Source organism: Oncorhynchus mykiss, chromosome 11 (assembly GCF_013265735.2).
Source record: "Oncorhynchus mykiss isolate Arlee chromosome 11, USDA_OmykA_1.1, whole genome shotgun sequence".
In the NCBI taxonomy this organism is placed as follows: domain Eukaryota; kingdom Metazoa; phylum Chordata; class Actinopteri; order Salmoniformes; family Salmonidae; genus Oncorhynchus; species Oncorhynchus mykiss.
This window is the reverse complement of record NC_048575.1, coordinates 22,482,806-22,509,293: the sequence shown is the minus strand read 5'-3', so window position 1 is coordinate 22,509,293 and position 26,488 is coordinate 22,482,806. Positions and strand designations below refer to the sequence as shown.

Here is a 26,488-nt window from a genome sequence, read left to right as displayed (position 1 = left end):
GCGTTCCAAAGGGCACATTATTCCTTATATAGTGCACTACTTTTGGCCAAAGCCCTATTCGCCCTGGTAAAATGTAGTGCACTATGTAGGGAAAGGGGTACCATTTGGGATGCAGACACAGAGAGTGAGAGATCGTCCCACAAATCTTCCGTTCGAACGCCATTCATGCAGGATTAGGATGCTAGCGAAGCTAAACAATGTCCTCTTGTCCTCGATGATAGGTTAAAGTTTGCTTCCATTCTACCTACTGACAGGTGTGCTGAAGAGCCTGTTCAGTTCGGCCATTTTGAGGCCTGTAAAGCCTCCAACTTCCTGGGCTGATGGAGCTACCCAGTCCATGCTAAACAGGGCTGCAGCGCTGAGTGGGCCGCTAGTCTCAGTCTCAGCTGTCTGGCTAATACTAGCCGATCTTGGCCGCCAGCGAGAGGTTGCACTGTGGGGGATTTTCAGTCTCTCTTAAATAAAGCATAGTTGGAATGCCAGGCTTCAGAGTGGCTCACAAACAGGAGTTGGGGGGGGGATCAGGAGAAAAAGGTTGACTGTCTTCCCTCGGTGTGACGGACAGGCAGCTCAGTGCAGAAATGAAAAGGAGGAAAAGCTAATTCTTGACTCCACGCTAAGCAGTTCATTGATATGCAAAGGACCAGGGAAAGGAATAGAGGGATCTCCAAGGGTAAACATAGTTGTTGGCTGGAAGAAGGAGATTTTGGGAATATTTTCATGAGAATTCATTCACTCTTGGACTTAGTAGTTTAAAAAACCCCACGATAGATAGCTTTAATCTGGAGCCAATATCTATCACTCACAGGAGTTTTGATTTCAGAATGTGTTTTCTGTTATTATATCCCAACATTTTCAGCAGATAGCTGTATGTAATGAGTTTACGTAAGGAATTCCAATAACATTGAGGTAGTTAATTTGCCTGTTTCTTCATAAAGTTGAAAAGAGCTGTTTATGTCAATGCAACGTGATGTTAGCTTCACGTTAGCTTCACGTTAGCTTTACGTTAGCTTCATGTTAGCTTTAGATTAGCTTCATGTTAGCTTCATGTTAGCTCCACGTTCGCTTTACGTGGCTTGGTGTAAGATCATCATGTTACTTTTACCTATCGAAACGTCCTGTCAGATCTGTGGACAGTGAATGGCTAAGGAAAGGGCTCAGAGCTCTAATGGACCTGGGCCAACGAGTTGTTTCAGAGAATCAACTGCCAGGCAGCTAGACAGCTTATTAGGTTGGCTAAACACACTTCACCATTCCATCATGTCATCTCAACATGCCATGCAAAATATTCTCTGTCAATGACACAAAAAGCCACTGACCTCAAATTCCCAGCCTTCCTTAGTTCATTGAGTGAATTGACTTTTTCTGCATAGTGTTTTCTCATGCTAATGACTAATGTAATGGCTAACCTGTGTGACTGGGGCAGGGCCTGCAGAGTAGAGTGAGTGGTCGGGTGGGGAATATAAAGGAGCCCAGACCTAGACGGAAGGGAAGGTGCTGTGTGTGTGTATGGGGGAAGAGTTTCTCTTTTAAACGGTTCCTCTTTGTGTGCAGTCATGGGAAAGATCGTTTGAAAGGTGAAGCAGCAGGGAGGCACTGGCAGGACAGGGGGAAAATAGGGGAAGTCTGGGAAGGCCAATATTCTGTCCTTTAACAGTGCCGTGTAATCCGCTAATCCGGTGTGGAGTGGTGGAGTGGCCCAACCGCCGGTGGTCCGACTCCGGGGTGCAGGGGTGAACCGTGCTGACCGCGGCCACAGGAAGTGTAGGAGGGAGAGTGGAGGGTGGGAAAGGCCTTGCCTCATTCCAGACCTGGGTTCAAATACTTTTTATTTATTTGTATTAATTTGGTAATTTTCTTGTTGGGAGGGGCGGGGCACAATACACAAATTCATATAATTTAATTGCTCGCATCCACCCGTGGGCTGCCACTCAAATATATATATATATTTTTTTTAAGTACACAAATACAAAGCATTGATCCCCATGATCATACCACAGAGCAAAAAGTAATAATAAATGTGATATTTAAAGGATGGAAAAAGAGAAGAAGTGAGCCTCCAATCGCAACCTCCCACCCCATTCCCCCAACCCCACTCATCCAACATGTTTCCATCCAAACATGTTTTCCACCCCTTCGCACTCCCCTTACTTGTCAGTCCCCCCATCTCCACATACCAACCCTTCCCCATGGGCCTGAAAAACAACAACAAAAAAAAATCAATCAGTCAATCAAATGTATTTATAAAGCCCTTTTTACATCAGCCGATGTCACAAGGTGCTATACAGTAACCCAGCCTAAAACCCCAAACAGCAAGCAATGCAGATGTACAGTAGAAGCACGGTGGCTAGGAAAAACTCCCTAGAAAGACCAAAACCTAGGAAAAAACCTAGAGAGGAGCCAGGCTCTGAGGGGCGGCCAGTCCTTTTCTGGCTGTGCCAGGTTAAGATTATAACAGTACATGGCCAAGATGTTCAAATCAAATCAAATTTATTTATATAGCCCTTCGTACATCAGCTGATATCTCAAAGTACTGTACAGAAACAAAGCCTAAAACCCGAAACAGCAAGCAATGCAGGTGTAGAAGCACAGTGGCTAGGAAAAACTCCCTAGAAAGGCCAAAACCTAGGAAGAAACCTAGAGAGGAACCAGGCTATGAGGGGTGGCCAGTCCTCTTCTGGTGGAGATTATAACAGAACATGGCCAAGATGTTCAAATGTTCATAAATGACCAGCATGGTCAAATAATAATAATCACAGTAGTTGTCGAGGGTGCAGCAAGTCAGCACATCAGGAGTAAATGTCAGTTGGCTTTTCATAGCCGATCATTAAGAGTATCTCTACCACTCCTGCTGTCTCTAGAGAGTTGAAACAGCAGGTCTGGGACAGGTAGCACGTCCGGTGAACAGTTCAGGATTCCATAGCCGCAGGCAGAACAGTTGAAACTGGAGCAGCAGCACGGCCAGGTGGACTGGGGACAGCAAGGAGTCATCATGCCAGGTAGTCCTGAGGCATGGTCCTAGGGCTCAGGACCTCCGAGAGAGAGAAAGAAAGAGAGAAAGAGAGAATTAGAGAGAGCATACTGGATAAGACAGGAGAAGTACTCCAGATATAACAAACTGACCCTAGCCCCCCGACACATAAACTACTGCAGCATAAATACTGGAGGCTGAGACAGGAGGGGTCAGGAGACACTGTGGCCCCATCCGATGATACCCCCGGACAGGGCCCAACAGGAAGGATATAACCCCACCCACTTTGCCAAAGCACAGCCCCCACACCACTAGAGGGATATCTTCAACCACCAACTTACCATCCTGAGTCAAGTCTGAGTATAGCCCACAAAGATCTCCGCCACGGCACAACCCAAGGGGGGGCGCCAACCCAGACAGGAAGATCACATCAGTGACTCAACCCACTCAAGTAACGCACCCCTCCTAGGGACGGTATGAAAGAGAACCAGTAAGCCAGTGACTCAGCCCCTGTAATAGGGTTAGAGGCAGAGAATCCCAGTGGAAAGAGAGGAACCGGCCATGCAGAGACAGCAAGGGCGGTTCGTTGCTCCAGAGCCTTTCCGTTCACCTTCACACTCCTGGGCCAGACTACACTCAATCATATGACCCACTGAAGAGATGAGTCTTCAGGAAAGACTTAAAGGTTGAGACCGAGTCTGCGTCTCTCACATGGGTAGGCAGACCATTCCATAAAAATGGAGCTCTATAGGAGAAAGCCCTGCCTCCAGCTGTTTGCTTAGAAATTCTAGGGACAATTAGGAGGCCTGCGTCTTGTGACCGTAGCGTACGTGTAGGTATGTACGGCAGGACCAAATCAGAGAGATTTGGAAAGTAGGTACATATACTGAATATATATATGCATTACCAGTCAAAAGTTTGGACACACCTACTCATTCAAGGGTTTTTCTTTATTTTGTTTACTATTTTCTACATTGTATAATAATTGTGAGGACATCACAACTATGAAATTACACATATGGAATCATGTAATACTAGTAACCAAAAACGTGATAACCAAATCAAAATATATTTTAGATTTTAGATTCTTCTAAGTAGCCATCCTTTGCCTTGATGACAGCTTTGCACACTCTTTGCATTTTCTCAACCAGCTTCACCTGGAATGCTTTTCCAACAGTCTTGAAGGAGTTCCCACATATGCTGAATACTTGTTGTCTGCTTTTCCTTCACCCTGTGGAACAACTCATCCCTAACCACCTCAATTGGGTTGAGTGTACCTTGAATTCTAAATAAATCTCACAGACAGTGTCACCAGCAAAGCACCCCCACACCATCACACCTCCTCCTCCATGCTTCACGGTGGTAACCACACATCCAGAGATCATCCGTTCACCTATTCTGCCTCTCACAAAGACACAGCAGTTGGAACCAAAAATCTCAAATTTGGACTCATCAGACCAAAGGACACATTTCCACCGGTCTAATGTCCATTGCTCGTGTTTCTTGGTCCAAGCAAGTCTCTTCTTATTATTGGTGTCCTTTAGTAGTGGTTTCATTGCAGCAATTCAACCATGAAAGCCTGATTCACGCAGTCCCATCTGAACAGTTGATGTTGAGATGTGTCTGTTACTTGAACTCTGTGAAGCATTTATTTGGGCTGCAATTTCTGAGGCTGATAATGAACTTATCCTCTGCAGCAGTGGTAACTATGGGTCTTCCTTTCCTGTGGCAGTCCTCATGAGTTTCATCATAGCGCTTGATGGTTTCTGTGAATGCACTTGAAGAACCTTTCAAAGTTCTTGAAATATTCCAGGTTGCCTGACCTTCATGTCATAAAGTCATGATGGACTGTCATTTCTCTTTGTTTATTTGAGCTGTTCTTGCCATAATATGGACTTGGTCTTTTACCAAATAGGGTTATCTTTTGTGTACCAAACCTACCTTGTCACAACGCAACTGATTGGCTCAAACACATCAAAAGAAGGAAAGAAATTCCACAAATTATCTTTTAGCAAGGCACACCTGTTAATTGGTATGCATTCCAGGTGACTACTTCATGAAGCTGGTTGAGAGAATGCCAAGAGTGTACAAAGCTGTCATCAAGGAAAAGGGTGGCTACTAAGATTTAAAATATAAAATATATTTTGATTTGTTAACGTTTTTTTGGTTACTACATGATTCCATATGTGTTGTTTCATAGTTTTGACGTCTTCACTATTATTCTACAATGTAGAAAATAGTAAAAATATAGAAAAACCCTTGAATGAGTATGTGTCCAAACTTTTTACTGTACTGTATATACAGTATATCCTTTTTTTGTATGGTTGTGCTTTATAGATTGTTTATGTGTTTGTGTTGGGCTTCAGCTTAGATTATTCTTTACAGAGTCAAATGTGTTCTCCAGGCCTCAATTGTTCCTTGACTAGCGCCATTCATTCTCACTGTCAATAATTCTAATGTTATAACTGTATCCACTGGCAAATTGGGAAAGAGTGAGGTGATTGCAGTGCTGCCTGCCTGCAGTAATCGTTTCTGATTTTTTGACAGATTCAAGGAGCTATCATCATTAAGTAATATAGTAGATGCAAAGGATTGAGTATTTACATTCATGCACTTTGTAACTTTGTAACTGTGTCCCAGAAGCATTTAACTGCTGGGCATTTCTTCGTCATGTGAGGGAATGTACCTTCCTAATTTAGGAGACACAATGACCAGTTGAGAGTTGGGGACAATTTCATCGTAAAATGTTTCCTTGGTGTTAAATACGGTCTCTAAACCAACTTTTAAGTGTATAAATTGATGGTTTGGAATTTCGCAATGCTAATGTCATATTTTGGAATTATTCCGTTGGTTTGATTGCGCCAGGCAAGCTCAGTTAAGTGCAGATAATTAACAAATAATATTTGAAACCAGGATTTGTCTGCCTCACACTACTCTGGCCGCTGGACTGGTCCACCTGCTGGGGTGCCTCTTATAAAAGGCTTACAGTGTCTGTTAAAAGTTAAGCAGGCCTGTTATTTTCTGCCCTTTAAAGTTTGGACACAATAGTTGATTTTGTTTATTAGGAGGAGCCTGCCTGTTAGTTAACGTTCACAGAGTTACTGCCGTGGAACGTCCTACACAGCGAGCCTTGGCTTTTAAATCACCATGAGTTTTGGCAGCTTTTGGCAATGAGCTCAGCTACACTTCGGTGTAGGTCTAACATATAACGTTTAGCAGACATTTTATAATGTAAGTGTAAAATATGTTGTTGTTTTTTTCTGTGAGAATCACTCGAAAGTATTGGGATGACGCCATCTTGAAAAATGGAGATGATAAGTCAAGCATTGATCAGTCCTCTAAAGCTCTCAAGTCCTACTGTCAGTAGACTATAACTGATTACGGTAATGCACTTCTTTGACAACCCTCCTACCTAAGCCCTCCTACATAAGCTCTCCTACCAAAGCCATCCTAACCAAGCCCTAGCTGATTATTTGAGGGGGGAAGTCACAAGAATGTCCAGCTGTAGGTTGACTCAATGGGCCACACTGAGATTGGTCGTGTGATTGACGTTAGTCATGGCTAACACGGGGTGTCCAGACCCAGCACCGTATTTAGCCCAGCTAGTGCTAACTATCCCAAAGCTGTGTTAGCCTATGAGCTCCTTGTGTTTCATCGGGCCCCCTCTGAACCCAGTTGTGACTTGTTTAGTGATTTCACACTTGCTTTGTACCGTGAAGCCCCCTCTGTCTTCTCAAATGTTTTGAAGCATAAATAATACGTTGCTCCCATGATTTTCATCATGCATGACTATCTAGAGTCACAGGAAAAGGAATTTTGCCAAGTCATATCGGATGGATCCAACCATTAGAGGCCATTGACAGTTACAGTAGGTGTTACAAGAGAGGATCATGACATGATGACATTCGTGCTAAGGATCATGAAAATCTGTTTTTTTTTGTTGCTGATAATATTTCCTTCTGTCACTCCATGAACAAATAGTATTTTTTCGAAAGCATTTTAAGGCATCACATTTTTTTCCAGACACATACTTGCTATATTGTATTTACTTCACCACCGTGGCCTTTTTAAAATCTTTTTTTGGGCCTTTACCTCCCTTATTTCACCTCATTTGCTCACATTGTATATATACTTATTTTTCTACTGTATTATTGACTGTTTGTTTGTTTTACTCCATGTGTGTTGTTGTATGTGTCGAACTGCTTTGCTTTATCTTGGCTTTATCTTGGCCAGGTCGCAATTGTAAATGAGAACTTGTTCTCAACTTGCCTACCTGGTTAAATAAAGGTGAAATAAAAATACATTTTAAAAATGGATAAGAGAGTGGGACATTTTAACATATCAAATTAGATATATTATTCTTTATATTATATATTATTCTTTATATTATATATTATTCTTTATATTATATATTATTCTTTATATTATATATTATTCTTTATATTATATATTATTCTTTATATTATATATTATTCTTTATATTATATATTATTCTTTATATTATATATTATTCTTTATATTATATATTATTCTTTATATTATATATTATTCTTTATATTATATATTATTCTTTATATTATATATTATTCTTTATATTATATATTATTCTTTATATTATATATTATTCTTTATATTATATATTATTCTTTATATTATATATTATTCTTTATATTATATATTATTCTTTATATTATATATTATTCTTTATATTATATATTATTCTTTATATTATATATTATTCTTTATATTATATATTATTCTTTATATTATATATTATTCTTTATATTATATATTATTCTTTATATTATATATTATTCTTTATATTATATATTATTCTTTATATTATATATTATTCTTTATATTATATATTATTCTTTATATTATATATTATTCTTTATATTATATATTATTCTTTATATTATATATTATTCTTTATATTATATATTATTCTTTATATTATATATTATTCTTTATATTATATATTATTCTTTATATTATATATTATTCTTTATATTATATATTATTCTTTATATTATATATTATTCTTTATATTATATATTATTCTTTATATTATATATTATTCTTTATATTATATATTATTCTTTATATTATATATTATTCTTTATATTATATATTATTCTTTATATTATATATTATTCTTTATATTATATATTATTCTTTATATTATATATTATTCTTTATATTATATATTATTCTTTCAAAAGACAAGGGTTTCCCTGGTCTATGAGAAGTTACTATTTCAGTTGTGTCACCATTATATTGAGGAATCTGTTATGTGGAGCCTAGTGCATGGTAGATCCATACATAGGATCACTCAGGCCTTTTGAGCGACATGACCTCTGTTGGCGAAAGAAATGCCTATTTGAATGCCTAACTCATTAGATAGCTGCCTATAGAGTCGGAGGGGCTTTGAATGTTTTCGTATTGAGGTGTCATCTCGATGGTGAATGATCCAACAATGTTTTTATTATGGATCCCCCCCTCACCCCTTGCGCTCGCCCCACTTCCTAACAAGAGACACAGCCAGGCTGGAATGCAGTGGTTTCCATGACGCTAATGAAGTAAAAATGTGGCGATGTGGTTCTGGCAAGCCCTCTCCTCTCGCTCCCTTGGCCTCTTCATTGGAATGGGAGACTGATCCCTATAGCTTCTATTCCCAACAGAGCGTTCCCGGGAATGTCTCTCTCTGTTCTCCCATAACCTGGCTAAGCTTGGATGTGGGTTTAAAGGGGCATGTTTGGGACAAAACCCAGGGGAGGGTACCACCACCGACCAAACAACCTCGCTTCCTCCCGCCGACCCTTCCTCCCTCCTTACCCCAGCACCCCTCCTCCTCCTCTCCCTCTTTCCTCCTGTGAAAAGTGAAAAGCCTGGCGTTGTGATTTATTGTTCCAAAAAATGCTTCATGTGGCAGGCAGGCCCTCAAGCAGACAGGCCCCACTGTTTGCAAATGGCCTCTGAGACAAAAGGAAAGCTTTTCCCACTCAAACAGACTCTTCTCAGCAAACTGATGGTTTTCCTGCATTGTGAAAAAAATGCTCCTTTCCTGGCAGCTAGCATACTATTAATTTGTTTTTCCTTTTACCAAATCTCATAATTGTTTTGCTCTAAAACTTTTGCACAGTAAGTAAAACAAAAAGGCTTTTCTAGTTCCCAGTACTCTGAGTGAGGGTTGTTTTCATGGGGAAACTGTCCCTCTCATCCATTGTGAAATAAGTCTCCCAGGCCTGTGGCTGCAACAGACAGGGGTCTACACCCGCTATGCTGGGGAGAAGTGTGGATAGCTGGAGGTCCCTGCCAGGGCTTGGGGTCCCTGGTGGGAACAGGGTTCTGTCCCATTGTGCTCCTCTCCAACAGGGAGGCACAGGGTTAAACCACCAGCCTCTGTACATCATCCTGTGTCCTGCTGGGCCAGTGGACTAAACACAATGTCCTTCTAGTAGCTCCACACAGGATGGCCTGGACGTAAAGACCAAGCAACAGCCATTATGAGGCGCCCGCCATCCTGCACCTGCAGAAGGAAGAGCCTCTGTCTCATGGGGCATTCAGGCTTTTTAATCTGCACCACCTCCAGACCTTGGAGGATTCTGTTACTCTGTGTCTATGTGAATGGGCCATAATGTACTGTATGTGTTGACAGACATTGTTTGGGCATTGTCATTCAAAGTGTGTTGTCTTTAAATAGGGGTCTAATCTAACCCCTTGCCAATAAAGACCTGGAGGTTTGGGGCGGCTGGCAACCCTGACCCACCCAATGATGTACAGTATATAAACCCCTGATTGCTGATGCTATTTATTGGCAAATGAGAGGCTTTGAAGCTACTGGTTAGCCATATTGGCACTTCCCCAGAAGAAGCAGTCCTTCAAAGGAATGTTAAATGTATTAAATTAAATGTATTTAAGTGTTGTGTTGTTGTAGTGGGGACAGTAACATATTTTTTTTTTAAATGACTTTAAGGAAAATGTTTTTTTTTTTTTGTACGTTTAGCTCATATTGTATAATTTAAAAGTATGCATTAAGGTGTGTGTGATATAATAAACGTGGCAAATTCAAAGACGTAGACATTGTTGAATGCATTTATATAGCTTCCAAAATCTTTTTTTTACAATGGTAGTTCAGTCAGTCATGTAGTATATATATAAATCATTGGACACACCTGATCATTGTGTGCTGGCTGGGTTTTCAGTCTTTTCCAATCTAATGGGTGAGGACCCAATCACACACTAGCTTGGGAAAGACGGTACTGCAGGTCTGTGAAGCTAAATAACACAGACAGAAAGAGAGAGAAATAGAGAGGAGCGGGAGACAAAAAAGTGATAGAGTGGGAGAGAGAGAGAGAGAGAGAGAGAGAGACAGACAGGGAGCCTGTGGTGAGCAGCTGCACTCTGCTGAATGTGCTCCTTCGAGGGGAACACCCCAACAGAGTAGGAAGTTGGGATTTTATGAATCACTCAGCTACATCCTTTTTGCATTACATTCTTGTTTCATTATGATCTTGTCCCAACATACCCATCAGACCACATAGTCTTTATTAAACCTGTAGACACACAGAACAACATCTTAATCTCCATAGACAGAGATAAAGTAGGCCTGTTTAGGAAGTACCCCCACCTTACATCCACTCCCTAATGCAGTTACAGCCTGCTGGATAATGGGGCTCAGTGTTGTGCATTATGGGGGCCAGAGGCACACTGCGAGGCTCTTCCTCGCAGGAGCCAGGCTCAAACATGTATTTTATTTAATCTTTATTTAACAAGGCAAGTTAGTTAAGAACAAATTCTTATTTACAATGACGGTTAACCCCAGCCAAACCCTAATTCGGAAGACACTGGGCCAATTGTGCGCCGTCCTATGGGATTCCCAATCACGGCCGGGTTGTGATACAGCCTGGAAACGAACCAGGGTCTGTAGTGACAGCTCTAGTACTGAGATGCAGTGTCTTAGGCGTCTATGCCACTTGGGAGCCCAAAACATGGCAGAAGCCAGGCTGAAACATGGCAGAAGCCATGCTGAAATATGGCAGGGCTGAAACAGCAGAAGCCAGGCTGAAACATGGCAGGGCTGAAACATAGCAGGAGCCAGGCTGAAACATGGCAGAAGCCAGGCTGAAACCAAATTAAGAGAAAGCACCAGGTTCTCCAGACACAGGAAGTAGCTGTAGTTTGACATCCAAAGAAGATGGATGGAGGCGGTTGCCATGAAACTAGGTATGGTTACCATGGAGCTGGGGAAGACTCCAGACATCCTGTAGAGAGACTGTTGGCAGAGCAGAGATGCTGCCGGGAGTTTTACAATATACAATCAGTTGGTTTTGTAGAATCTGTTGAATCTGTTACTGTTGATCCAACGAAGGGTTGTGTTCTCTCTCGTATTCTGTCTGAGGTTTATTGACATCATCCAATAAAGAACATTGATCTAGGGTTGGTTCACTTGTTGTTTTGACTTAATAATGAGGTCACTTGTTGGGCTAGTGGATGTTGTTGACTTGTGACTGGTAGTCCTTATAAAGTCGTCACTTCATGCTGTTAGATGTAGCTAGTGGTTGTTACAGTAACTTGTTCCCTGTGGTTCTATTATGAAGCAGTCGCTTGTTGACATTTACTGTTGGTCCATATGAAGCAGTCCGACAGTCACCTACTGGTCAGCTGGCTGTATTTCCTGGTTGGAGGACAGCTGGCATTGTCATGGCGATGGCAGCCACATCCACCCAGAAACATTAGTTCCACCGCCGGTCCTTTTTGTCCCGCTCCAAAAAAAAGAGGGGGAATGAATAAAAGAAAAAAGGGGAGACGGCTAAAGTCTCCCTGATCCCCTTTTCCATACGCGGGGTAATCCAGGGGCGACCGTCAGCACAAATGTGGCTTTGACAGGCCTGCGAGTGTGTGTGTGTGTGTGTGTGTTGTGACTCTGACCCTCTCTGTGGCTCTCAGTTTCACTGGGCTCTGGGAAAAACAGTCCTTGGTGGATACTGCGAGGCTGTGTCAGTGGTGGCACTGCCACACTCACCCGCCTGCGTTGGTGGATCACAGATTCAAGGGAGTCGTAAAAGCATCTGGAGACTGTTAGATTAGTCCTTTCTGTCCTCCCATTCAGCTGCTTTCTGATGAGCTCACCCTCTAACGATGTGGTGTATACATTAACAGGCTGGTTGAATACCAAAGTTCTCCTGATGTTACCATCTGTAGAGCCAGGCAGCACTGTAATTACTGAAGCATTAGTAATGGTCTGTTTTATTATGGATGTGTCAACACTACAGATAAATACTACACTAACTACAGGAAGACCACTACAGCTCATGTTTAGTTATGCATTAGTTATCAGGTAGTCACATTTACCGTCACACCTGAGTCTGCTAAGGCCTCTTTCTCTCAATGGTTAACACCTAGTGTTAGACCCACATGTCTGACTAATGTGAATTAACACCGAGGTGGAATTGCTTGACTGGTGTCTCCTCTTTATATTGAAATGTGTAACTCAGAAGTCCTTATCATACGTTGTAAACATTTACTGTACACTGAGTGTACAAAACATTAAGAACACCTGCTTTCTCCATGACAGACTGACCAGGTGAATCCAGGTGAACGCTATGATCCCTTATTGATTTAAACTGTTAAATCCACTTGAATCAGTGTATTTTTAAGCCTTGAGACAATTGATACATGGAATGTGTATGTGTGCCATTCACAGGGTGAATGGGCAAGACCAAAGATTGAAGTGCATTTGAACAGGATATGGTAGTAGGTGCCAGGCACACCAATTTGTGTCAAGAAAGGCAATGCTGCTGGGTTTCTCATGCCGAACAGATGCCCATGCGCATCAAGAATGGTCCAACACCCAAAGGACATCCAGCCAACTTGACACAACTGTGGGAAGCATCGGAGTCAACATGGGCCAGCGTCCCTGTGGAACGCTTTCGACACCTTGTAGAGTCCATGCCCCGACGAATTGAGGCTGTTCTGAGTGGGACTCACTTACATGTTGAAGAGATGGTTCTCTTTACAGTTGTGTCTTTGTGTCTTTTCCCTCCAGATAAAATGTGCCTTATACAGTATATGAATATGAACAAACACTGTAGCCATTGTGTTACTGAGATGGTTCTCTAACAGTCTTGTCTTTGTGTCTGTTTGTCCTCCAGAGCACCAGGACTGTCTTCACCAGGTAGTCCACGAGCGTCTGGGGGAGCTGCTGCGCGTGTTGAAGGCCGTCATCAGCAAACACCAGACCCTCAACTCTGTGGACATCCTCAGTGCTGCAGGCACCGTCATCGCACAGGTCAAAGGTGAGCAGCACTCCCTAGAGCATAGAGACATGTCTCAAACACACCCCGACTCTCTGTCTCTCTGTCTCCTTCTCTCCCTGCCACCCTGTCTTCCTGCCTCCTTGTCTCCCTGTCTCCCTGCCACCCTGTCTCCCTGATTCCTTGTCTTCCTGTCTCTCTGCCTCCCTGTCTCACTGAATTCTTGTCTTCCTGTCTCCCTGCCACCCTGTCTCCCTGCCTCGCTGTCTCGCTGACTTCTTGTCTTCCTGTCTCCCTGCCTCCTTGTCTTCCTGTCTCCCTGCCTCCTTGTCTTCCTGTCTCCCTGCCTCCTTGTCTTCCTGCCTCCCTGACTCCTTGCCTCCCTGTCTCCCTGCCTCCTTGTCTTCCTGCCTCCCTGACTCCTTGCCTCCCTGTCTCCCTGCCTCCTTGTCTTCCTGCCTCCCTGACTCCTTGCCTCCCTGTCTCCCGCCCTAATGGCTCACAGTCCTTGCCTCCCTACTGTACCTCCCCCGTACTGTACCTCCTCCAGGCCTCATTTGGTTGGATTAGATCTGGAAGAAGGTTTGTGCTTAAGCATTACAGGGCCAGCATGTTTGTCTGTTTAGCAAAACTAGAAGATGTATTTTCAGCAAACCTTTGAAGATGAATTCACTCTAAATATCAGAACTTCATCAGAAATAACACACACAGTATGTATTCAAACCCCTGACTGAAAAATACAGACCATGTATTATTTGAATGTTTAAATTTGAATTCCTATTGAATCCAGTGGTAGGAGGGAGAGGAGTGTGTTTGACTCAAAGACTGAAGTCTTTGTGCTTTGTGTTGCTGTCCTGAGGGAATAGGGCTCAGGAATCCCATTTATCTCCTCTCCTCGAGATTATGATCAGCCATGGAGGGCAATTCTTCACTTGGCCCGCGCACAAGAATCTCTGAGTGGAGTATACCTCTGCTCAATTGGAATTGCATAGCAGCCTGGCCCTGGTTTGACAGCATACTTTTGGCAATGCTCTATGTTAACGAAGTACGGTGACACACTGACCTGGAACAAAAGCTGGGGAGGTGTTTGTGTGTGTGTGGTAGTGATGTAAATACCTATCCTTCCTTCCACTCTAAATGCATTCTACCAAATGAATAAAAAGTGATTGAACCAAAGTCGATTCCAAGTATTGGCTTACACTACGGTATGCAGCCTGGGTGCATTTCAAGCAGAACTGAAGGAAGCTATTGTATGGCGGCTTGGACAGAGACAGAGACAGAGTGAGCGTTAGTGCTGGCTGCTGTCGATCTGCGTGCTCTACTGTGACAGTTGGAAAGACTTCACATAGAGTCTGCTGTGGCTAGCTAGCCAATAGTCATGTGATGCTACTAATGGCTAATCTGGTTTCAAGGCTGTGGGGCTTTCTCTTGGGAGCAGTTTAATATTAACAGTGCTTTGTGTATATAGGAACAGCACAGCAGTATCACTGCTGAATCAAAATGCCATGTGCTTAAGGTACAAGCCCCAGTACACTCCCAATAAACTAACCTGTTGTTCCTTCATTCTTAATTCCATACCTCACCCTAATAACATTTCTCACCACTAGAGGGCCAGAATATGTGTCCTCTGTACTAGACCCTCACACAATGAGGCTCAACAGGCTATACACATACTCATTGGCATCCTTCCTTCTTTGTCAACATTAGTCACTTCACACACACTCACACACACACACCTGGCCTGGTCCCCAGGTAATGTGAGACTGAAGTAATCAATTCAAGGTAGATTCAAATAAGATAAAGTGGAATATTCAGGCAAATAAGAGAAAGTGGAATACCCTGTGCCTAGGGGGAGATAGCAGGGGTCTGTATCTCTCTGTCTGTCTGTCTGTCTGTCTGTCTGTCTGTCTGTCTGTCTGTCTGTCTGTCTGTCTGTGTGTGTGTGTGTGGGTGCGTGTTTGTGTGTGTGTCTCTGCCCGCCATACTGGCTCAGTGGATCAGGAACAGGCCCCATTTGCTCATGCCTGGCCTAATTCATGCTCTCATAGTGGGGCTATGACTTTCACAACACTGGTCTCTGTCCAGGGAGAGGAGACACGCACCAGGAGGAAAGAGAGAGGGAGAGAAAAGGGTATCTATCTATCTCAAGATAAGCAAGATATCCTACACATAGTCTTACAAAGATCTTTATACAATGAGCAAATTAAAATAATTTTTCTGTAGGTGGTGTATCACCCAATTAGCTAAGCCAAGGTATCTGAGAAGGACACCAAAATGATATGTGATGAACACCATGACACCTGTCATTTCCTGAATGAAGAGATGTGGTTGTTTCCCCTCCCTACATTGTTACAGTGTATGGTTGCAAAGTTCCAGTAACTTTCCCAAAATGTAGGATCCCAGAATCAAGAATCCCAGAATGCCTCGCCTGGTTCACCAACTACTTCTCAGACAGAGTTCAGTGTGTCAAATCGGAAGGCCTGTTGTCCGGACCTCTGGCAGTTTCTATGGGGGTGCCACAGGGTTCAATTCTCAGGCCGATTATTTTCTCTGTATACATCAATGATGTCGCTTTTGCTGCTGGTGATTCTCTTATCCGCCTCTACGCAGACGACACCATTCTGTATACCTCTGGCCCTTCTTTAGACACTGTGTTAACTAACCTCCAGATGAGCTTCAATGCCATACAACTCTCCTTCCGTGCCCCCCAACTGCTCTTAAATGCAAGTGAAACTAAATGCATGCTCTTCAACCGATCGCTACCAGCACCTGCCCGCCCGTCCAGCATCACTACTCTGGACGGTTCTGACTTAGCATATGTGGACATATACAAATACCTAGGTGTCTGGTTAGACTGTAAACTCTCCTTCCAGACTCACATTAAGCATCTCCAATCCAAAATTAAATCTAGAAACGGCTTCCTATTTCGCAACAAAGCATCCTTCACTCATGCTGCCAAACATACCCTCGCAAAACTGACTATCCTACTAATCCTTGACTTCGGCGATGTCATTTACAGAATAGCCTCCAACACTCTACTCAGCAAACTGGATGCAGTCTATCACAGTGCCATCTGTTTTGTCACCAAAGCCTCATATACTACCCACCACTGCGACCTGTATCCTCTCGTTGGCTGGCCCTCGCTTCATATTCGTCACCAAACCCACTGGCTCCAGGTCATCTATAAGTCTTTGCTAGGTAAAGCCCCGCCTTATCTCAGCTCACTGGTCACCATAGCAGCACCCACCCGTAGCACACGCTCCAGCAGGTATATTTATTTCACTGGTCACTCCCAAAGCCAATTCCCCCTTTGGCCGCCTTTCCTTCCAGTTCTCTGCTGCCAATGACTGGAACAAATTGCAAAAATCACCGAAGCTGGAGACCCATATCTCCCTCACTAACTTTAAGTACCAGCTGTCAGAGCAGCTCACAGATCACTGCACCTGTACATAGCCCATTGGTAAATAGCCCATCCAACTACCTCATCCCCATACTATTATTATTATTTTTTGCTCCTTTGCACTCCAGTATCTCTACTTGCACATTCATCTTCTGCACATCTATCACTCCAGTGTTTAATTGCTAAATTGTAATTATTTCGCCACTGTGGCCTATTTATTTCCTTACCTTCCTTATCTTACCTCATTTGCACACACTGTATATAGACTTTTTTTCCTATTGTATTTTTGACTGTATGTTTGTTTATTCCATGTGTAAGTCTGTGTTGTTGTTTGTGTCGCACTGCTTTGCTTTATCTTGGCCAGGTCGCAGTTGTAAATAGCCTACCTGGTAAATAGCCTACCTGTAAATAGCCTACCTGGTTAAATAAAGGTGAAAAAAAATGGAAAAAAAGAGGGTACAAACAGGAAAAACGGAACCCTCCAACCAGGATTTCTGGAATACTGGGTCATTTGGGGATGTTGCTGGAATTTTTCAACCATTACTCACATTTTTCAACATTACCATGATGGCCCCTATGGCACGATGGCCCCCAATGACCTAAAGGCACCGTGGCCTGATGGTCCCAATGGCCTCATGGCCCCTATGGCCTGATGGCACCATGGCCCCCAATGGCCTTCCTCCTATGTCCTGGCTAAGTCATGTATGTTTGCTTCCATCAATATCTGTTTTGTCAGCAGGCTTCCCCCTGCAGTAGGCTCAGATGTGGAATTTATTAGTGTTCGTTCAGGAGTCAGTCATGTGCTTTCCCAGTGAAAACAATGCCGTTTTTGCCTGATGATGTAACATCCACGTTTGGACTGTGGTTGGCCGGAGCGAGTGCTGGCATTGTGTTCTAGTGAGCTTCAGGATGTCCTGTGTTGCGGGGAGGGGAGGAGGGGGTAGGAGAGGACGTAAAGGCCAGAGAGACGCAGCGATAGCGTTCTAGGCAGAGGTAGCTAGCTAGCTAGCTGCGTTCACAGACAGACTCTCCCGGGACCCAAACTACCTTACACCACTAACTCTGCTGTCCCGTCTGAAAGGGTTCTACCTCTCATAAGAGCTTCTGGAACTTTTGGAATTGGCTTGAACCCTGTACTGGAGACATTCCCTGATAAAGAAATGCCTTATTAGGTGACACAAATGGAGATAAAGGAAGAGACTTGTGCGGCCATTTCCCCTGTGGCAGTTGGAGAAAGCTTTAGTGCATTAAAAGGGCTGTAGATCAGCTTGACCACTAGAGGCAGATCCCCCTTTGGAACCACTGAACCACGAAGGACCTACTGAGTAAGGAGTGGCTCTACGGTCAAGGAGTGGTTGTACCATACAGCCAGGAAGACCAACAGAGAAGAGAGAAGAGAGAGAAGTCCTTGAGAGCAGCTTGGGTAGAAGGAGTTTGGTGCTACAACAACCACCCGACTGTGGACCACATCATACACACAGACTGAATGCTAAAAAGGGTTCAGCCTCTGGAGGGCAAGCCTGGTCGTGGGTAAGTGGTGGCTGGCATGTGTGTGTGTGTTTTACGGTAAAGTTCCTCTTGTTCTATAGAGACAGGAAGCTTGCACTGTAAGAGCATAGAGAGCTGCTGGTCTCTCTCTCTCTCTCTCTCTCTCTTTGAGTCTCCTAGTTCCTTTGTCGCTTGCTTACCTATTTCCTGTATGACGAAGAGGATTCTAGAATGGAAACTGTTTGTGGTTCTTGTGCTGCTAAGTGTTGTTTGAACTGTTTGGAACTAAGTCTCCATGGGGCTCAACTAACTAGAGAACCTTCAACCTGGACAACCAATCGTTTAATTAGAGCATTCTAATATATCTCATGTAAAAGAAGACAACTCAAAGAACTTTCTGGTAAGAGGAAGAAAAAGTGCTTTCTGCAATCCTTTTTCCTTGAACCATTCTCTTGATCTCCTGCTCCCCTCCTGCTCTCCAGACATCTCTATTGTTAGGCGGAGAGAACATCGACACTAGGGGAATGGCCTCAGGGAATGGCGTCACTGGTGTTGCGTCCCAAATGGAACCCTATTCTCCTATAGTGCACTACTTTTTACCAGGGTCCACAGGAATCTACCATACCGCTCTGGTCCAAAGTAGTGCAATATATAGAGAATAGGGTGCAATTTCAGATGTGGCTTGGGCTGCTGGTGCTGCCTGTTGAGCTCCTATTCTGGTTTATTTTCTCTCCTCCCGAGTGAGACAGGAAGTTTATTGTGGAGACTGATTATAGACCTATTTACATTGGTGTTTTTCCCTTCTCTTTTTCAGTCATCACTTTGTTTAGACTTAAGGCAGGAAACAGTGTGTCTTTTCAGATTACAATTCAAATCAGTACTGTTTCAGTCAAAACTCTGCTTTTTCTGTCAAATCTCTACTGTTTCAGTCAAATCTCTACGGTTTCAGTCAAATCTCAAATCTCTGCTGTTTCAGTCAAATCTCAAATATCTGCTGTTTCAGTCAAATCTCTGCTGTATCAGTCAAATCTCTACTGTTTCAGTCAAATCTCTGCTGTTTCAGTCAAATATCTACTGTTTCGGTCAAATCTCTGCTGTTTCAGTCAAATATCTACTGTTTCAGTCAAATCTCTGCTGTTTCAGTCAAATCTCTGCTGTTTCAGTCAAATCTCTGCTGTATCAGTCAAATATCTACTGTTTCAGTCAAATCTCTGCTGTTTCAGTCAAATCTCTGCTGTTTCAGTCAAATATCTACTGTTTCAGTCAAATCTCTGCTGTTTCAGTCAAATCTCTGCTGTATCAGTCAAATATCTACTGTTTCAGTCAAATCTCTGCTGTTTCAGTCAAATCTCTGCTGTTTCAGTCAAATCTCTGCTGTTTCAGTCAAATATCTACTGTTTCAGTCAAATCTCTGCTGTTTCAGTCAAATATCTACTGTTTCAGTCAAATCTCTGCTGTTTCAGTCAAATATCTACTGTTTCAGTCAAATCTCTGCTGTTTCAGTCAAATCTCTGCTGTTTCAGTCAAATTTCTACTTTTTCAGTCAAATCTGTACTGTTTCAGTCAAATCTCTACTGTTTTAGTGAAATTTCTACTTTTTCTGTCAAATCTCTACTATTTTAGTCCTTTCAGGTCTAACTATTCTGATTAAGTGTTTTGGGGATATATGGTGATAGAGATGGACTATTTCACAACACTCATCACTACCTCATGTTATGCAGGCTCTCAACCTGTATAGCAACATATTCGGATAATGATTAGTCTCATGTTCATGTAGGTTATATGTTTTGACATTACAGTGCATCTTGTCTTCAGTTCTGAATAGGTATAGGTTGTCCCAGTTATTTGTTTTCACAGTGTAGCCTATCTTGCTTCATCCGTTTTGACAGGTGTTAACTTCAAGGAGGTGAACGAGGAGAACAAGCAGAAGCTTTTCGGAGAGATATACACTTCCATCGACACATTGGCATTCACCTTTGGCAATGTGTAAGTACAACGTTGTAATAGCGATTGCAATAACTAGCTCTGTTTTTCTGACTCTTTATGGTGACACAAACCAACTATATTTAAATAGGCACAGGGTATCCTTGTCTTACATCTCTAGATAATGTAATATTCTCAACCTTCAGTCTGTGTTTCCTTGCATAATGGCTGCTTGTGTTGTTGACTCTTAAAGTGTTGCCAACACTTCAGGGGAAGTTGCCCACACAACCACCGATCTAGGATGAGATTTGCCCTACCCCAATCCATACACTTACCATTGTTCTAAACACAACACATCTGACCCCAGACCAGTGCCTAGGGGTTATTTCCATGCCTTTCATTGTTGTTGTGTGTTCCTCTTTCAGAGTGTCTGACTTCCTTATGGGAGATGTAGAGAATGGATCAGCGTTGGGGCTCCCCCTGACTCGGAGAAGCAGGGTAAGACAAACACACATAGATACATACACAACTGTCTGTCTGGACATTGTGTATGTATTTACAGTAAAGGCAGGTGATTGACTGTTTAAAGATACCTAGGATGGAGAGGTCAAAGGGTGTGGTGCTCTCAGGAAACAACAACATAACACTGTATGATGGGGCTGAGAGATTGTTTCCTGTTTGAAGTGGAGGGTACTCCTGAAATATCTTCTAGTGATTAATCACAGCATGACAGGGTGTTTATGTAGTTTGTAGCTTTTAACGATAACACAAAGGGAAATTAAAATGCTCACTAGCCATGGTCATTCTGTAATGTCATGTACCATCTGGTTCCTTACTCATCATTGTGGAACCGTTCTGTCTATCTGTCTCATTCCCAGTCGTTTGAGAACCTTTCCGTGGAATCTGCAGTATCCGGTCCAGAGAAAGATGATCCGTCAGGTAACATGCACAACAACCACCATGACACCTTACTACTCCATCCACTTAACAACTGATAGCACTTCTCAATTTACGATGTACTCTATGACAGCTTGGCTTGGCTCTCCCTTATAAAAACATTACATATCGACATAAACCAGCCCTGTCTTTGTGGATTTTTGAATGAAAAATAATAATAATAAATTATATTTCTATAGCGCTTTTCATAGAATCTCAAAGCACTTCAAGAGCAAGAAAACAAACAAGCAATATACCATGACAGGTCAACCAATAGAGGCCAAGTCTTTGAAAGCTGCATCCTCCGAAGATGGAAAGGGTCAGTTTATGGCTTGAGCGAAGGGAGCTGGTCAGAGGATGGTAGATGATGGGGATGGAGTCTGCTGATGGTCTTGTAGAGGACAAGTCTGGGAACCAGCCTGAGTCTTATAGCTACAGAACTTATCCTCTTCCTCTCTGTGTAGAACCCACTCGGGGGATTCCTCAGCAGCTGTGGGCTCCAGAAAGTTCACCACGCAAAGTTCAGAATAGTAGCCTGTCGTCCTCATTACGAGCCCTCTTTCTCAGCACGGCTGTATTCCTCTGTCTCCCGTTCCTCTCACGCTTCAGGCGATTCCTCAAATTATGTTCTCAAAACAGCTGGAATTGGCAGCCAGGTGAAACAAAAAAAGACGGTACTGTGCTCAGATGCATTTTTTAAACAAATCTAGTTAGCCTAGTCAAAAATTGTTAACCAGTTAGTCAATCTGCAAATCCCTGGCTCAAAAATGTCAGATATAAGCAATAAAAATGAAATGTCATCAAAAACAACAATTGAAAGCCCCTAAAAAATAACTAAAGATGATTAGGTGTCAATGTGTTGATAGGCAATATGTCACTTGGGGTGACAGTACACCCAAAGAACAACATTGGTTGTGGGACACTTTCGACACCTTGTAGAGTCAATGCCCATACGAATTGAGTCTGTTCTGAGGGCAAAAGTGGGTGCAACTCAACGTCTGTGCCCAGTGGGATGGCTCTAGAAGAGTTTGTTGAGCGAAAGTGCCTTCTCCACTCTCATCTTAATACAGCTCCATCTGTCAATCTGTGTTACGTCACTCTGTGTACTCAACAAACTACATTCCCTCTGTTACAAAGCTGGGTGGCTAGAAACACCGTACCACTGTGAATAGCTCATCCTAATATACCTACTACTGTACATACCATTTTATCTTCCTAATTATATTGTCTGTACACACCACATATTTATATTCTCACTCTAATACTGTGCCTTCGGAAAGTATTCAGACCCCTTCACTTTTTCCACATTTTGTTTCGTTACAGCATTATTCAAAAATGGATTACATTTTTCCCCTCATCGTTCTACACACAATACCCCATAATGACGAAGCAAAAACAAGTTTTTATACATTTTTGCAAATGTATAAAAAATGTCAAACTGAAATATCACATTTACATAAGTATTCAGCCCCTTTACTCAGTACTTTGTTGAAGCACCTTTGGTAGTGAATACTGCCTTGAGTCTTCTTGGGTATGACGCTACAAGCTTGGCACACCTATATCTGTAGAGTTTCTCCCATTCTTCTCTGCAGATACTCTCAAGCCCTGTCGAAGTTTGGGGAGCTTTGCTGCACAGCTATTTTCAGGTCTCTCTAGAGATGTTCAATCGTGTTCAAGTCCGGGCTCTGGCTGGGCCACTCAAGGACATTCAGAGACTTGTCCCGAAGCCAGTCCTGCGTTGTCTTGGCTGTGTGCTTAGGGTTGTTGTCCTGTTGGAAGGTAAACCTTCACCCCAGTCTGAGGTCCTGAGCACTCTAGAGCATTTTTTCATCAAGGATCTCTCTGTACTTTGCTTCATTCATCTTTACCTCAATCCTGACTAGTCTCCCAATCCCTGCCGCTGAAAAACATCTCCTCAGCATAATTCTGCCACCACCATGCTTCACTGTAGGGATGGTGCCAGGTATCCTCCAGACGTGACGCTTGGCATTCAGGCCAAAGAGTTCAATCTTGGTTTTATCAGACCAGAGAATCTTGTTTCTCATGGTCTGAGAGTCTTTAGGTGCATTTTGGCACCTTTTACTGAGGAGTGGCTTCCATCTGGCCATTCTACCATAAAGGCCTAATTGGTGGAGTGCTGCAGAGATGGTTGTCCTTCTGGAAGGTTCTCCCATCTCCACAGAGGAACTCTAGAGGACTGTCAGCGTGATCATTAGGTTCTTGGTCACATCCCTGACCAAGGCCCTTCTCCCCCGATTGCCCAGTTTGGCAGGGGGGCCACCTCTAGGTTGAGTCTTGGTGGTTCCAAACTTCTTCCATTTAATAATGATGGAGGCCATTCAATTCTTGGGGACCTTCAAATGTTTTGGTACCCTTCCCCAGATCTGTGCCTCGACACAATGCAGTCTCGGAGCTCTACGAACAATTCCTTCGACCTCGTGGCTTGGTTTTTGCTCTGACATGCACTGTTAACTGTACGACCTTATATAGACAAGCATGTGCCTTTCCAATACATGTCCAATCAAGTTGTAGAAACATCTCAAGGATGATAAATGGAAACAGGATGCACCTGAGCTCAATTTCGAGTCTCATAGCAAAGGGTCTGAATACTTATGTAAATAAGGTAATACATTTGCAAATAAAAAAAAAGTTTTTGTTTTGTCATTATTAGGTATTGTGTGTAGATTGCAGAGGAAATTGTTTTATTTAATCAATTTTAGAATGAGGCTAGAGCCTAACAAAATGTAGAAAAAGTCCTGGGGTCTGAAAACTTTCCGAAGGCACTGTATATATACCGTTCAAAAGTTTGGGGTCACTTAGAAATGTCCTTGTTTTTGAAGGAAAAGCACATTTTATGTCCATTAAAATAACATACAATTGATCAGAAATACAGTGTAGACTAATTGTAATTTTGGAAATGACTATTGTAGCTGGAAACTTATCTACGTAGGCGTACAGAGGCCCATTATCAGCAACCATCACCCCTGTGTTACAATGGCACGTTGTGTTAGCTAATCCAAGTTTATCATTTTGACAGGCTAATTGATCATTAGAAAACCCTTTTGCAATTTTGTTAGCCCAGCTGAAAACTGTCGTCCTGATTAAAGAAGCAATAAAACTGGTCTTCTTTAGACTAGTTGAGTATCTGGAGCGTAAGCATTTGTGGGTTTGATTAGAGTCTCAAAATGACTGGAAACAAATAACTTTCATCTGAAACTCGCAGTCTATTCTTGTTCTGACAAATTAAGGCTATTCCATGCGAGAAACTACTCCCCTCACAGAACAGAGCAAACTGTCTCTAACCAGAATAGAAAGAGGAGTTGGAGGCCCCGGTGCACAACTGAGCAAGAGGACAAGTACTTTAGAGTGTCTAGTTTGAGAAACAGGAGTGATGATTGCTGTTAATGGGCCTAATTTACAACATTAACAATGTCTACACTGTATTTGTTTATTTTATTTGAATGCAAAAAAATAGCTTTTCTTTCAAAAACAAGGACATTTCTAAGTGACCCCAAACTTTTGAACGGTAGTGTGAATGTATATATCTGTGTGTGTGTGTGTGTGTGTGTGTGTGTGTGTGTGTGTGTGTGTGTGTGTGTGTGTGTGTGTGTGTGTGAGTGTGTGCGTGTATATAGTCTGTCTCTATGTAGTCTCTATGGTATAGTTAAGGGGCCTATATAAGCTCTCCTGTCACACAGAGTGACCTATTAGCTCAGTCATATTAACACATAGAGGAGGCAATCCCTGTCTTGTCCAGTCTACTTAGCATTACAATGTATTACCAACACATAACCCAAGGTCAACAGGGACTTTACTTTCTGACAGATCTGACACACACACTGGTGCACATACAGTCATGCGCACTCGTACACACTCACGAACACACACACACACAGTCACACACAGATACACACACATGCGATAGAGAGGGGCTTGTCCGTAGCTAGTTGCCAGTAGCCGTTAGCCAGTAGGTAGCAATGCTCGGTCTCAGGCCTAGGCCCACTAACTTCTTCTTCCCCAACCCATGGCGTGTTACCATTACCATCACAGGTCCATCGCCACCGGCGAGGGCGGAGGAGGTGGATGGTGTGGACGTGGCGCTGCAGCGGAGTGAAAGCGGGGTGGAGTCAGCTCTACTATACGCCAAGGCCTGGTCCAAGTACACCAAGGAGCTGCTGGCCTGGGTGGACAAACGACTCAGTATGGGTGAGTCTCTCTCCCTCCCACTACCTCTAACACACATAGGATTAATACAGAGAAACATCTCATTATTGGTGAGTCGGAGCCACAGAATTAAATAGAACACTGTTATTAGATTATATATTATAAACTGTGTGGTTCGAACCCTCAATGCTGATTGGCTGAAAGTAGTGGTATATCATTACGTATACCATGGGTATGACAAAACATTTATTTTTCTGTTTTAATTACATTGGTAACCAGTTTATAATAGCAGTAAGGCACCTCAGGGGTTTGTGGTATATGGCCAATATACCACGGCTAACGGCTGTATCCAGGCACTTCGAGTTGCATTGTGCGTAAGAACAGGGGGTTGGTGTAAGCTGTGTCACCGTTGGTATTTGGTATTGTTTTATACCATGGCTAACAGCTGTATCCAGGCACTTCGAGTTGCATTGTGTGTAAGAACAGGGGGTTGGTGTAAGCTGTGTCACCGTTGGTATTTGGTATTTTATTAGGATCATCATTAGCTATTGCAAAAACAGCAGCTATCTTCATGGGGTCCACACAAAACATGAAACATTACATAATACAGAACATTAATAGACAAGAACAGCTCAAGGACAGAACTACATAAATGTTTTAAAAAGGCACACATAGCCTACATATCAATGCATATACACAAACTATCTTTCGGGGTTAGGGGTATTTGCTGATCTTTAACACCTTTTGCCTCAGCTCTGGAAGTGTTTTTTTCTTAGCGTTAGCCTAGCATTAACTACTGTACATTAGCTTAGTTTGTCCTAACATTAGTTAAGGTATATTAGCATAGTTTGTCTTAGCATTAGCTACTGTATATTAGCTTAGTTTGTACTAGCATTAGCTACTGCATATTACCTTTGTTTTTCCTGGCGTTAGCTAATATATATTAGCTTAGTTTGTCCTAACATTAGTTAAGGTATATTAGCATAGTTTGTCTTAGCATTAGCTACTGCATATTACCTTTGTTTTTCCTGGCGTTAGCTACTGCATATTACCTTTGTTTTTCCTGGTGTTAGCTACTGTATATTAGCTTAGTTTGTCCTAGTATTAGCTGCTGTATATTAGCTTAGTTTGTCCTAGCATTAGCCTACTTGTATACAATAATAGATAGTTTCACACCGGTTCTATTTTGCCCCAGATATACAGTAGGACAAACTTGCATGGGTTTCACTACAGTAAACGCTAAACTTACCTAAGCACAGTGTAGTGTAAAATCTTAGAAAAAAGGGTTTCCAAAGGTTCTTCAGCTGTCCCCATAGAATAACCCTTTTTGGTTCCAAGTAGAACTCT

General features: G+C 42.6%; 1 protein-coding gene across 4 annotated transcripts in view; it reads left to right on the top strand.

Annotated features, from left to right (window-relative positions):
• The window catches only part of arhgap29a (Rho GTPase activating protein 29a), a 67,678-nt gene that overhangs the window by 18,972 nt on the left and 22,218 nt on the right, over positions 1-26,488 (top strand). For 2 of the 4 annotated variants that reach the window (XM_036935188.1, XM_036935187.1), the window contains exons 3-7: positions 13,129-13,272; positions 20,008-20,104; positions 20,467-20,539; positions 20,920-20,980; positions 25,028-25,183. In XM_036935188.1, coding sequence (XP_036791083.1) covers positions 13,129-13,272; positions 20,008-20,104; positions 20,467-20,539; positions 20,920-20,980; positions 25,028-25,183 — 531 coding nt within the window. Of the gene's footprint in view, positions 1-13,128; positions 13,273-17,599; positions 18,161-18,311; positions 18,519-20,007; positions 20,105-20,466; positions 20,540-20,919; positions 20,981-25,027; positions 25,184-26,488 lie in introns of those variants that run through there. The other 2 variants (XM_021620508.2, XM_036935189.1) reach the window with 2 other exon arrangements.